We start from the raw sequence: 13,136 nt of genomic DNA, 5'->3' as shown, positions 1-13,136 counted from the left end.
GAGCCATCAGTGCCTGGCTTTAAATAAAATCTTAAATCAAATGTACTTGATGTGTGGAAGGATAGCTACCTAGCAGAGGTCCCTTCACCAAGGCTCACATGTACACATCAGCACACCCAGTAGTCCCAAAGTCTAGCAGAATGGCAATACTAGGTTATTTCGACTTTTTTTTCTCTTGCCATAATACAAACCAAGATTAAAAAATAAAAGAGCCAGAGGTCAATGGCTCATCCTTGTAATCCTAACTACTAATCAGGATGAGATTGGAGGGTTGTGGTTTGAAGCCAGCCCAAGAAGGAAAGTTCAAAAAAGCTGGAAGTGGAGCTGTGGCTTGCTTTAAACAGTAGAATGCTAGCCTTAGGCACAAAAGCCCAGAGCACCAGAGCCCACACCCAGAGCTAAAGCCTCAGGACCAGTGTATAGGCTTGCAGATAGTTTGTACTGTTTGGCAATTAATGACTAAAAGGATAGGAGGAAAGATAAAAAGGGAAATACAAATACCAGAGACTATAAAAGTCAGCATTTGTTAAATTTGAGCAGTAAACTGATTTTACAGAGAGGAAAAAAATCACAGATCTTCCCCTTGTATTGACCCAAACTGTTTTACAAATAAATATAAAGTTCATGTTGTACTCCCAGCTTATTCAGCCATGTGACCAAATCTACAAAGCTAATTTCAGGATGAATAACAATTTGTTTTGACAAATAATGCTCTTCTGCGGAAAGCAAACTGCCAATGTTGAGTTCATTACAAGAAATAGCCCTAGAGAAGACTGTGTCTATACTTTGACTTCAGTGAGCCTAGAGAAAACATGCTTATTTGTGTAATTAAGCTCTACAAAATGACAATGAATATTTCAAGGCTTTTAGGACCCAGCTCAAAATCAGTCAGGCTCCACACTTAACCCAAATCTCTAACAGTGGACAGATTTTCACCAAATGTTACTTGATAAAAACATACAGCTACTTGCTCTCAACAGGATAAACTTTAAGGCAATATTATTGAAAATTTACACATGTGTGTCTACTATGCTTTTTATCAAAATACTATGTTCTTTAAATCATGTAGATGGAAAAAGATGTTTTTAGCACAGACACTTAGTGCCAAACTATTGAAGGAAACTCAAAACTGTCAGAACTAGCTCAATCACATTTGTGTCCTTCATTCCAGTCATCGCTGCCAGTGTTTTCAGTATGAACAAGTGATGCACTGTGCATCATAGCCTTCACTTCCTCACTAATCTAAAGTTCACATGACAGCACTGCACTGCACATCAAGTAAAAAACCTCAACTGATTACAAAAACATGGGGGATTGAGGATTTAGCTCAGTGGAAGAGCACGTGCCTGGCAAGTGCAAGGCATTAAGGTCAGTCTTCAGCTCTGAAAAATATGAAAACAATTAAAAAACAAAACAGCAAAAACATGAGTCTTGCCTGATGCTGGTGGCTCACACCTATAATCCTAGCTACTTAGGAGGCTGAGATCTGAGGATTGTGGTTCAAAGCCAGCCTGGGAAGGAAAATCCATGAGACTCTTAACTTCAATTAACTACCTGAAAGCCAGAAATGAAGACACAGCTCAAGTGGTAGAGTGCTAATCTTAAGCACAAAAGCTCAGGGACAGTACCCAGGCCCTGATTCCAAGCCCCAGATCCAGCACACACAAAAAAGTCTTACTCTAAGACTTATTTATAAACTATTACCACCTAAATTATTGTTACAAACAAACCCACAAGGAATGCCACAAGACACATGTCTTTTTAACACCACTCCTATAACCTGTACATACATACATGTATGTCTATATATGTATTTGTACATATATATGTGTATGTGTATATGTATATATACATGTATATTTATATATATTGAAGTAAAACAAAAGATTGTTGAGACTAAGGAATCCCAGATTGAACACCACTCAAAAAGTTCTGTTTAAAGTCACACAGAAGAGAATGGTAGTAAATCTAATTTTACGTTTGTCTTTTAGAACACATACTCAAGGAAAACAAGTTTTTCCAAGAATAGTGGCACATGTCTGTAATCCTAGCGTTCAAGAGTTGGAGGTAGGAGGATCACAAGTTAGAGGCCAGCCTGGGACACATGGAGAACTCCAGGCCACCCTCCAGAACTGTCTATCTCCAGAACAATATTAACAACAAATAAAACAAGTTTCTGTAAAAAGCTTAGATTCTTTAAAAGAAGAAAAATGGAAGTCCAGATGCATCAAGCTTTCTTTTTTTCTGTCCTTTTTTTTTTGGTACTGGGGATCAAACCCAGGACGTTGCACTTGCTAGCCATGTGCTTTGCTGCTGAGCTACATCCCAGCCCTCAACTTTCTAATTTATGGAAAGGTGGTCTTGTACCATTTCTTGCTTTACATCCCCCCTTACCCTGCAGTATATCCTACCTCTTTCTCAGCAGACACCATGAAGGCCAACACCACTGTAGAACCAAATATGTATATACCTACTCTAACTAGCGGAATTGGCAAAGATCTAAAGTATCATGAAACCATAGAGAAATGTCCAACAGGAGCCAAGATACAGGAGAAACTTGTCTTGGAGCTACAACCTGCAATCTGCCAATGACTATAAAATAAGATGCTAAAAGAACTCTGGCAGGTCTCAGAAAAATATGCAATATGTGGGAATTTGGAAAGCATCTTGAGACATACATAAACATGCTATGCCATGTACTTGTTAGGGCATCAGCTAGTATGTAGTCATCTGTCATAAATCATTTAGCTAATATAAAATTTAAAAGGGTCTTTAAAAGCAATTTCAAATCTAAACACAACAGATCAAACCTGTTTTAAAAAGTTATCACCTAGGTACTTATCTCAATAAACCAAAGTCCCAAATCAGTCTCTGCTTAGGCATACATAATTATAAAGTATAACTCAGAGATCATTATTCTCAATAAAAGCAGATAAAGGTACAGAGATTTCCACTTCATCATAGGCTCTCAGAGGACATACATTCACCCCTTACCTGGTATCTTTACCTGATCCCCAGGTACGAGCTCCATACCCACCCATGTTGTCTTCAGTTCTAGTAGCTCTAGAGAAATAGAGAGAATTCCTTTAAGATAGAAGTAACTCTCTAGCCAATTTCTAGATCAGAAAAAGTGGATCAAAGAAGTGGTCCCAGGATCAGCCTCAAACAGAGTATTAGCATATGAATATGATTTGGGCTAAAAATTAATATACAACTAACCAATTCATATCATGTATTACCAAAACCAATAAGGAAAATAGCATTTGTAAAGTGACTTACATTTTATCATTCCCACTGTATCTTTCAAAATCTCGTTTCCCTCTCTGGTCAAAAGCATCAAAAGCTCTGTTCCCGGGACCACCTCTGCCTCTGCTTCGCATGCCCCCTCTTGGGCCTCCACGTCCTCTCAGTGGCCTGTCTCGATCAAACCTGTCCACTGGTCTAGGAAAAGATGACATAATAAAATGTGATAAAATAGATGAAAGGGCTCGTCTTTTTGAGAGAAAAAGCAACAAACTTCTAGAAGAATACTGTATAGTATACTGGTAAGAATGGTGGCCTAAATAGTCACAGCAGAGGGTGACAAGAACCCAATAGCTATATGCCCTTATGAACACATAAGATGATGCTAATTGAAATGAACTCTATGTTATGGAAATGACTGTTGTAATTACTGTATCACTGTTGTAATTACTTTCAACATGCCATGTATGACCGTAGCTTCTTTTCTTGATGATCCTCTTGTATCCCCTTCCTGGGGTTGTCCCTGTGCTATCACTGTATCTCATCTGAGTACCCTGTATACTGTATATACTGGTATTAGAACTAGGGAAGTGAAAGGGAATATCAAAATCAAGAGACAAAGGATAAAAAGACAAATGACTCTAAATACAATACTTGCAAAACCATTTTGTGTAAACCAACTGAACAACTCTTGGGGGGAGAGGGAAAGGGGGAGGGGGAGGGGGAGGGGGAAATGAGGGAGGAGGTAACAAATAGTACAAGAAATGTACCCATGGCCTAACATATGAAACTGTAACCCCTCTGTACATCACTTTGACAATAAATAAGTAATTTTTTTCAATAAATAGGTAGTTTATTAATTGTATTAATGACAATGATGGGTCAAATCACCAGGAATCCAGCCAGTTGGGTAAGTATGGATAAAAATGAGTCCTTTCCCCCCTCCCTCCGTGTTTTTTATATCACAGCTAGGAGAGTGATTCATACACACACCCATTATGAATCAGTATGGGAAATAATTTTAAGACCTTTGCTAATAATGAAGTGCAAGTTCAGTTCATTAAACCTTAGTGGTTATGTCAGCAGATCACAGTAAGCAAAGAATGGCTGGTTGAATTTTGTATACCTGAAGTCAAAGTTCAAGAAAAGCAGCTAAGATTTCAGCTTCAAAAAAGGCAGTGAAGAAAACTGGCTGACACATAAACAGGGATACACATGAGCCTGAAGGCCCTGTCCCCATCTTTTCTTCCACTTTCCACAGAAGAATCAGCCACACAGCAGAGGCAAAGAATCATTATGTGATATAAGGAAAGGGCACAAGGCTAGGGAGCCTTCTGGGCTCTCCCAAGTCATGCGGGGAAAGAAGTAGAAAACAGAAAATGATGTCAGAATCTGCAGGTCATCATGGCTTAACCAGAATTGATTTTCAAAAAAAGTAGAAAAAAAAAGACCCATAGGAAGCTGCAGATACTTCCCCTGCTCCAATCAGTACATATAGGTTCTCAGGGGACCTGAAATAAAATCACCACACTCACCCAGATGAGGCAACATTCCTCCCCTCTCTCTGTTCCCTCTGGAAGCGTATTCCAGTCAAGAGTACGTAGTACACAGTTTACGGGTTTTTTTGTTGTTGTTCTTAAAAGCAAGGTTTAATTCAACTGCATGGCATCCAGAAAAAAAAGTACTGAAGAATCCAACCTAAGACTAGATTATACATTTTAAAGAAGGGGGAAAAAAATCAGTGCAATTTGGGAGAGGGAGCATTGTCATCAGAATATAACTCCAGCGACCTTACATTATTTATATAAAACCAAACAACTACTAAACATAAAAAGATCTAGAATAGACCTATCAGTGGATCACAATAGCTCAACAGCTATGTATGTACACATGATCATATAAGACGAGGATAAGCAAAAAAAAAAAAAAAACTCCAAAAGAAGGACACAGGAGGATTCTATTTTTGACGTTACATTTAAAGTTCTAGGTGAATTTCCTTTGGCGTACCCTACGTGGTGACTGTATATGATTTTGGTACACTGGATATTGTATATATGCCTACCTGATCTAGGGAATGGAAAGAAAAATGAGGGTGTAAGATATCACAAGAAATGTACTCACTGCCTTATTGTGTAACTGTACCCCTTTTGGACAACACCTTATCAACAAAATTTAATTGATAAAATAAAATAAAAAATATAACTCTAAAATAAATCATACAATAAATTATTTTTTAAAAGACGTATGAAACTGTAACCCTCTGTACATCACTTTGACAATAAGTAATTATAATAAAAAAGATTAAAAAAAAACTTAAGAATCCAATACACTTATTTTTGTTGGTTTTGTTTCGCTTTGCTGAACTGGGGCTTGAGTTCAGGGCTATATGCTTGCTATGAAGGCACTCTACTTGAGCCATGCCTCCAGTGCCTTTTGATTATTTATTTATTCTGGTTTCAGTATTGGTGCCTAAACTCAGGGCCTTGAGGTTTTTTGTTCACAGCCGGTGCTCTACCACTTAGGCTACACCTCTAGTCTGGCCTTTTTTGCTGGCTAATTAGAGAGAAAATATTATAGACTTTTCTATCTGGGCTGACTTCAAACTGTGATCCTCAGATGTTAGCCTTCTGAGTAGCTAGTATTACAGATGCAAGCCACTAGCATCCAGTTCTATTTGTATTCTTGCTTTTGCTTGGGTCAGCCTGGACCACATATTTATGCCTCCCACAGATCTGACAGGCATGTACCACCAAACTCAGATTTTTATTAGTTAAAATGGTGTCTTGCACCACCTAACCACAATCTTCCCAAAACAGCTATGCTAACTGGTGTGAAATACTACACTGAACACTTCTCATAGTTACAAAAAAATTCTTTTTTCTTGGAAGTGGTACTAGAGATTGATCCCAAGGACTTGTATATCTTAAAGTGCTCTACCAATGAAGAACCTTCCAAACCCACAATTTATTTTAATTATACTGGTCCTGAATCTTGATGGAAGATCTTTCAGTGTCATCTAAGAAAATAATGACTTGTCACATACACTAGCAAATATTCCTAAGACATACAATATGGAAATGTCACAAAGGTTTATGGTTGTGTTCTGAAACTGTTCTGGTTCCCCAAGGCTCCCAGTTGAGGACTGTGGTACATACTTTTCATCTGAAAACTTCTCAGTTGTAAAGTCCGCTTGCCTCTCAGTCTCATAGGGTCGATATTCCCTGTAGGATCTCCGCTCTGCTCTATCAATTGTCACCTCTGTTCCCCGGCTGTCATTCCATCCTTGTTGCTCCCCTCTTCTAGGAGTCCGCTTCTGGCCTGCCAGCAGAAAACCAAAGCAGAAGGCTAAAACACAACATCCATGTAGCACCAGGTAGAGTTTTATAGGTTCCTTAAGATTTCATTTTTCTACATATAAGCTGGAAAATCATTGGAAAAGTTGAGAAATCTTGGAAATCTCAGGGGAAAAAAGTTGCTGATGCTATTTCCTAGAATTTATTAAGTTTAATAAAACTGTATTACTATTATGCCTTCACTTATGTTTTAGAGAGTCTAAGATAAACCATACAATTATAGGTATCTCTTTCTTTCTCTCTCTCTTTCTGTTGTTGCTGCTGTGTTGTGACATTCAAGACTAGCCTGGAACTCCCAAATCCTTCTGCATCAAGACTTCTGAATGTCATGCACCATACCTGGCCAATTATAGGTGACCTCTACTACATTAACTACATTTCACAAAGGTTGCTTTAAGAAACCATGGTTCCAAACTTTATCCATAAAAGTAGATACATACCAGTATATTAGATTGTATTTTAAAATTCTAACTGCACATAAACCAGGGGCAACTATGGTTTATTGCCTGCTGAGGTTTTTGTTTATAAAGTTTGCAGTGTATATTATTATTTTGAAATAAATTTTCCTGCTCTTTGACAGGATTTATATGTTTGCCATATGTCTATAGTATAAGCCCAAACTCAGTTTCCAACTCACTCAAGAATGGATCTTTTTTGTCCATTTGAGAATCTAGTATCCAGGTGAAACAAGGACAAAGTGCTAGCCCTCTCTAGTCTTTCCTCTCTACCTTGTTAAACACTCTACTTCTGATGCACTAAAATTTTTAACCAAAGCCTATATCTGAAGCCATCTAATAAGCTATTAAATGAGTTCTGAGCTTTGTCATTTCTTAAACTGTCTTCCAAAGTTGTATTTTTTCCCATACATTCAAAAGGTCTCCTCAAATATTACATACAAGTTTTATTATAGTGCTTTAATTTTACTGAGGAGTAATTACTCCACATTGACTACACAGCTATAAAATCTTAAAATTTATTCAAATAATGGGAGTACATTTCATTGAATTCCTCTCATATATACATATGACTCTTAATACAGACATATTTTTTCCATTTCCCACTAATATTTCCTAACTAAACTTTATAAGTACTAACAGGTCTTAAAACTGTAACATCACTAACATAAAATTATGTAATTACCTTAAAGTAAAATGTTTTTGAGTGTCAAATATTGTACAACAGATTCACAATTCACTCTGATGACTTTAATATTCTATAGTATCTATGAATATTTAAATATAATTTGCATCATTTAATGAGGTTACACTTTGAACTTGTGACGTATTTAAGATTCAGAATCAGTGTTTTCATAGAAGATTATACTATTACTGCAGAAACAAATCAGATCATCAAAATTAGAAGGGATGTTTGATATCAGGGAGAAAATGTCATTAAGAAAGTTAACAAGTTGAGCCAGGCACTGGTGGCTCACTCTTTTAATCCTAGCTACTCAGGAGGCTGAGATCTGAGGATTGTGGTTCAAAGCCAGCCTAGGCAGGGAAGGCCATGAGACTTTTATCTCCAATTAACCATTAGAAAACTAAGTGACCCTGTGGCTCAAAGTGGTAGAGGGCTAGGCTTGAGCAAAAGATCTTAGGAACAGTGTCCAGGCCCTGAGTTCAAGCCCTAAAACAAACAAAACAAAAAAACTTAACAAGTTGATGCTGGGAACTGGTGGCTCATCCCTGTAATCCTAGCTACTTAAAAGGATGGGATCTGAGGATCACCGTTCAAAACCAGCCTGGGCATAAAAGTCCATGAGGCTGTTCCCTCCATGAAAACCAGAAGTGGAACTGTTGCTTCAAGTGGTAGACCACTAGCCCTGAGTAAAAAGCAAAGATTAGGGACAGAGCTCAGGCCCCGAGTTCAAGCCCCAAGAACTCGCACCTAAGTAAATGTAAGTTAACAAAATGAAAAGCTAAAAGAACTATTTTAGTACAGATTTGCTTCAGATTTTCTATTTGTAACCCATAAGAGTTTTGTTTTACTATTATAGTATCTTCATTCAATGACAGAATCACTTAAGTGCTTATCCTACCTTCTTTCTGCTTCCTCACTTTGAACTGTATTCGTTAAATTTGCTATAAAGCAAATTTATAAATTTATAGTAAAGTCCCTCCCACCAAATAGAATCGGCTGCTTATTAGGATAATTACTAATTGCTGTGAACATTACATAAATCTCCAAAGAACAAAGCTAATAGTGACAGACATTTTTCCCCAGAAATTATTTGTAAGAAGTCAAGACTGCAACTGAATTCAGCTTGCTTTTCCATGCTGGATCAGCAGCTCCAAGTAGGTAATGCTAACCTTGCATTTCACCAGCCCTTTCCAATAAAAGGCTGGCATAAGCATTTTGATCACTGATCTAAACACAAGCCTAAAGAAGAAAAAGAATACAATAAAACTTCCAGCAAGAGTTCCCATAAAGTTGGGTTTGGGCTCAAAGACTGTAGTTCTGAAAGCCTAGGAAAGCAAAACTGAAACAGCCTCTGATGGTTCAAGAATATATTGAGCAAAGGGCCTTTCAAAGGTTTATGTAAAGCTTTAGACACTCTATTAAAACCTACAGTTTCATGGGGCAAACTTCTGATTTCCACATTAGTATTGGTTATTAGCATTAGTATTAGATTAGTATTTCTGTTGTATGTCAAAAAGTTTATGTCCAAAGTGCTTGGTATTTCTCTATGCTAAGCATTCACTCAATCTTCAAACTAAATTTAAAATGCTTGCGTAAAGAAAAGCAGTCCTTCATAACAGGGCTAACAGAAATTTGTGTAGATCTCTAACACTCATTACCGATAAATTTAGTACAGTAACTACATAAATGGAATGGAAATTAATGAGATGCTTGCTGCTATTATGCACTTGAAAAAGAACTATACTGATATTCTAACTATAAAGTTAACAAAAGATATTTTTAATATAGATCTCAAAAGCCAGATTTCCTAGACTCTAAATGGACAGAAAAATTTGTAAGTGCACTAGATTACAATGCCAAGCAGGAAGTAGGCTGCATCCCAGTTTATATCACTTGTTTTGAAGAAAAAGAAACAGCACTATGCATTTATGTAATTAAATTTGGCATATAAATTCACAGTGCTGACAGCAGGAAAAATAAAGGATCTTCATTCAACTTCAGACATGTTCAGAATTTCCACCACAGGGGTAGGGATGTAGCTCATTGGTAAAGCCCTTTTGCCTGGCATGCTTGGGGCCCAAAATTTGATCCTCAACACTAAAAGAAAAAATAACAAAACATTTTAAAATAGAAAATGGTGAAAAGTCAGTTTATTAGCAGCACTAACTGCAGTGTCACACTCCTCTAAATGACAGAGCATTTTCATTTGTTAAAAAGAAATGAAACTAGACATGAAGTTATGATGGCACTTCTAATCTCAGCTATGCAGGAAGCATAGGGAAGGTGGCTCTATCTAAAAAACAACGTGGTCATCAGTTTGAACTATTACAGCCAAAAACACATAGATGAGTAAATAAATGGAGATGGAAAGTCTTGGCTCACTTAATTTTATATTTATCTAAATTTGAGAAAAAAGGCAAAAAGTTCACTTTCATTTGTTTAAATACGGTCATACACTTACTGAAATACCAACAGCATTTAAATTTTTTTCCAGCATCTTTATTGTAGTGACTTCTGATTCTCAAGCAACGAATCAACTTTACACAGGTAAAGGTAAAGAGTAGCCATTTGCACACGTCCATGCTCTAGTACTTAAACCAGAAGGTTTTCTGATAAGGGTGAAATGCACACTTTATGCTTGGGCGCTGTCCCTTAAGTTTTTTTTCACTCGAGGCTGGCACTCTACCACTTGAGCCACAGCTCCACTGTGGTTAAATGGAGATAAGAGTCTCATGGGCTCTCCTGTCAGACTTCAAACCTCGATTAAATCTCAGCCTCCTGAGTAGCTAGCAGATTGCAGGCTCAAGCCATTGCTGCCTGGCAGAGATGCACACTTTTTAATCAAGCAAGGAACAAGCTAATAAAATCTACTTGAACAATGACAAACTACACATCTAGCCTCAATACTCCTGAGAACCCTGAGGCCACTGCCTCCTTTCAGAAAAACAGGAAACCGATGAAGGGGCACAGAAGCAGTCCAGGTGGAAGAAATGCATTCAGAAGCTGCTTTCCCCCTTCCCGGAGGCCTAATGGTACCGCACCAAGCCGCTTGCTAGCCCTTCTGGCCAATGACCTGGGGTGGGAGAAGAGGGGGAAGACCCTTAGGCGCTTCTGGTTGCAAGGGTTAAAAATGCCTTTCTTAAAGCAGCCCAGGGAGATCACAAGTTACACATGCATCCACAGTACACGCTGCACTGGATAACGATGCCTGGGCGACACCTGGAAACTACCATTTGGGGAAGGGAGGAAAGGGCCAGGGCATGCAAAGGAGAGTGCATTGGAAAGGACAGGGACCCTGCGCCCACCAGGGCCGCACTTATTTCGGGCTTGATGTCACCGCTACCCACGGCTACCCCTCCCATCACGGAGTTCCGGGCCCGGCGTTCCCAGCGCTCCCCCGGCCCCCCACCGCCCGCCCTCCTTTCCACCACGCTAGTCCCGATCTGAATCCAGCACGGGGCTAGACCAGAGGATGGAGAAGGTTCCAGCCGGCTCCAGACTTGTGAGCGCCGGCCTAGCGACCCGAGTTTTTGCACCAGCAATACCACCCCTCCTCCCCTCAACTTTGCCTAACTCGTGAAGAACCAATTCTGGCAAACGCCACAAGGGGTGTGTGACCCCGGTCCTCCTTCCTCCACCTCTACGGCCACAAGGACTCTCAGCTCTACCTAACTCTTCCCAGGGCGCCTTCCCCTTTCTAGAGACCGGCCTCTCCAGGCTCACGTCGAGGGTCCAAGGGCAGCTGAGGAGAGGTAACCTCCGTGACCCCGTTCTCCTTCCTCTCCTATCCCAGGGGCCCCGGTGCGGGTGGGACTCGCGTACCGGGCGGCTGCGGGCCACCCCCAGGGCTGTCGGGCTGCTGCTGCGCGCCGGGGACCGGGAGGCCCTTGCGCTCCTTCTGGGACTCCCTGCGGCCGCCGCCCGCGCCAGGTCTGTGACCCGAGGTTCCGGCCGGGCTCCGGCCGCCGCGGTTGGCAGCCCCGGCCGCCGCGGCCGCCACCGCCGCCGCGGCCGCCGCCGCCTCGTCGCGTCTCTTGCGCTGCAGCTGCTGCTGGCGCCGGCGCTCGGCCTCGCGCAGGATGTCAAACGGGTCTGACTCGTCGTCCAGCAGCTGGTGGAAGCGGTTGGCCACGACGCAGCCGAAACTCTCCTGCATCGCAGCACCGGCTGCGGCCGCGGCCACGGGGCTCCCTAGAGCGCCCTTCATTCCGCCGCGGCCACTGCGGGCCCGCCGCGGGCAGCCCACGCGAGCGAGTCTTAGCAAAGCCGGTGGCGAGGACCCATCCCGCCCGCCTCCGCCCTCCCTGCCCTACCCGGTCCGGTCCTTCCCGGCGCCCGCCCCTGCGTTGCCGCAGCTGCTGCCCGCCCAACCACCGCGAGACAGCCAATCAGCGCGCAGAGACACGCCCCTTTCCTAGCCGGCGCTCCAGGAAACCCAATCACAGGCCGGCGGCTGTTACGTCACGCGACCTCCATGCCCCTCCCCCTCCGGCTCGTTGAAGAGGGGCGGGGCCAAGGGGTGGAGCTACCGCTGAAGAAAGTCTGTGATCTGGGGTGCTGACTCGCCAGTCGGTCACAGCCATTAGGTGTCCTATTGGAACTTGTGTGCATGTTCGTTGTCTGCCACACTTCTTTGAAGGTTATATATGAATTTAGCATTTCAACAGCCATATACTAAGCACTTAGTATCTGCCAGGCTTTATGCTGTCGAGGAGGTACCATCTCTGTTTTCATGGACCTTAGGTCTTAGTCTGTATACTGACTAAAGGAAAGAGTTCTCTTCTAACTTCTAGTACAAGAACCTGACCCATCAGGATGCTTGGGAAAACTTTCCTTTGGAAGTCTTGATGGGGTGCAAACCTTATTACAGCTCAGAGGAAAGCAGTGTGACTGGAACGAGAAGAATTGGACGAGGGCCCAATTTTAGTCTTTATTCTAGTAGTGTCTTAAACACAACAGATTTATGTTTGAAGGGACCACTCTAGCTGTCCTGTGGAGAAACTAGAGTGGAGTATCCAGGGAAGAACTGATTGTCGCTTGAACTTACAATGGTAGCAGTGGATGTAAGGGAGAGAGAATAGGTCCGCAGAACATGGGATTGTGCTAGGAGGATGTGAAGATTCTTTCACTGGCTTGGGCATCAGAATTAGTAATGCTTGTCACAAAGAAATAAAACACTGGGAAGGAAACACTTTGATGAGAATCATGTTTCATCTTGGATATGTTGAGGTTTGTGATTTGGATAGTTTTGTTTGTCATTTCAGACATCCAATTAAGGCCTGGAGCTCAGAGACAGATGGGTTTCCTCCAGGAAATCTTGCCCACGCACTGGTAGAGACAATCTTGGCTGCCCCATCTTACAGCCATTCACTTTCTCTTACATTTTGTATTTTGTTCGGG

At 41.3% G+C, this 13,136-nt stretch overlaps 2 protein-coding genes across 3 annotated transcripts in view; one reads left to right on the top strand and one right to left on the bottom strand.

Annotated features, from left to right (window-relative positions):
* Cdc14b (cell division cycle 14B) overlaps positions 1-10,413 on the top strand; it is a 149,797-nt gene extending 139,384 nt beyond the window's left edge. The window contains exon 14 of the mRNA XM_048331657.1: positions 10,231-10,413. Coding sequence (XP_048187614.1) covers positions 10,231-10,300 — 70 coding nt within the window. The 3' untranslated portion in view covers positions 10,301-10,413. The remainder of the gene's footprint in view (positions 1-10,230) is intronic.
* The window catches only part of Habp4 (hyaluronan binding protein 4), a 35,121-nt gene extending 23,068 nt beyond the window's left edge, over positions 1-12,053 (bottom strand). The window contains exons 1-4 of one of the 2 annotated variants that reach the window (XM_048331686.1): positions 11,559-12,048; positions 6,399-6,561; positions 3,280-3,441; positions 2,995-3,063 (exon numbers count right to left, since the gene is read on the bottom strand). In XM_048331686.1, coding sequence (XP_048187643.1) covers positions 2,995-3,063; positions 3,280-3,441; positions 6,399-6,561; positions 11,559-11,943 — 779 coding nt within the window. In that variant the 5' untranslated portion in view covers positions 11,944-12,048. Of the gene's footprint in view, positions 1-2,994; positions 3,064-3,279; positions 3,442-6,398; positions 6,562-11,558 lie in introns of both variants that reach the window. The other variant, XM_048331696.1, reaches the window with a different exon arrangement.
* Between the last annotated feature and the right edge of the window lie 1,083 nt (positions 12,054-13,136).

Source organism: Perognathus longimembris, chromosome 1, assembly GCF_023159225.1.
Source record: "Perognathus longimembris pacificus isolate PPM17 chromosome 1, ASM2315922v1, whole genome shotgun sequence".
Taxonomy (NCBI): domain Eukaryota; kingdom Metazoa; phylum Chordata; class Mammalia; order Rodentia; family Heteromyidae; genus Perognathus; species Perognathus longimembris.
This window is presented reverse-complemented; position numbering and strand designations above follow the sequence as displayed.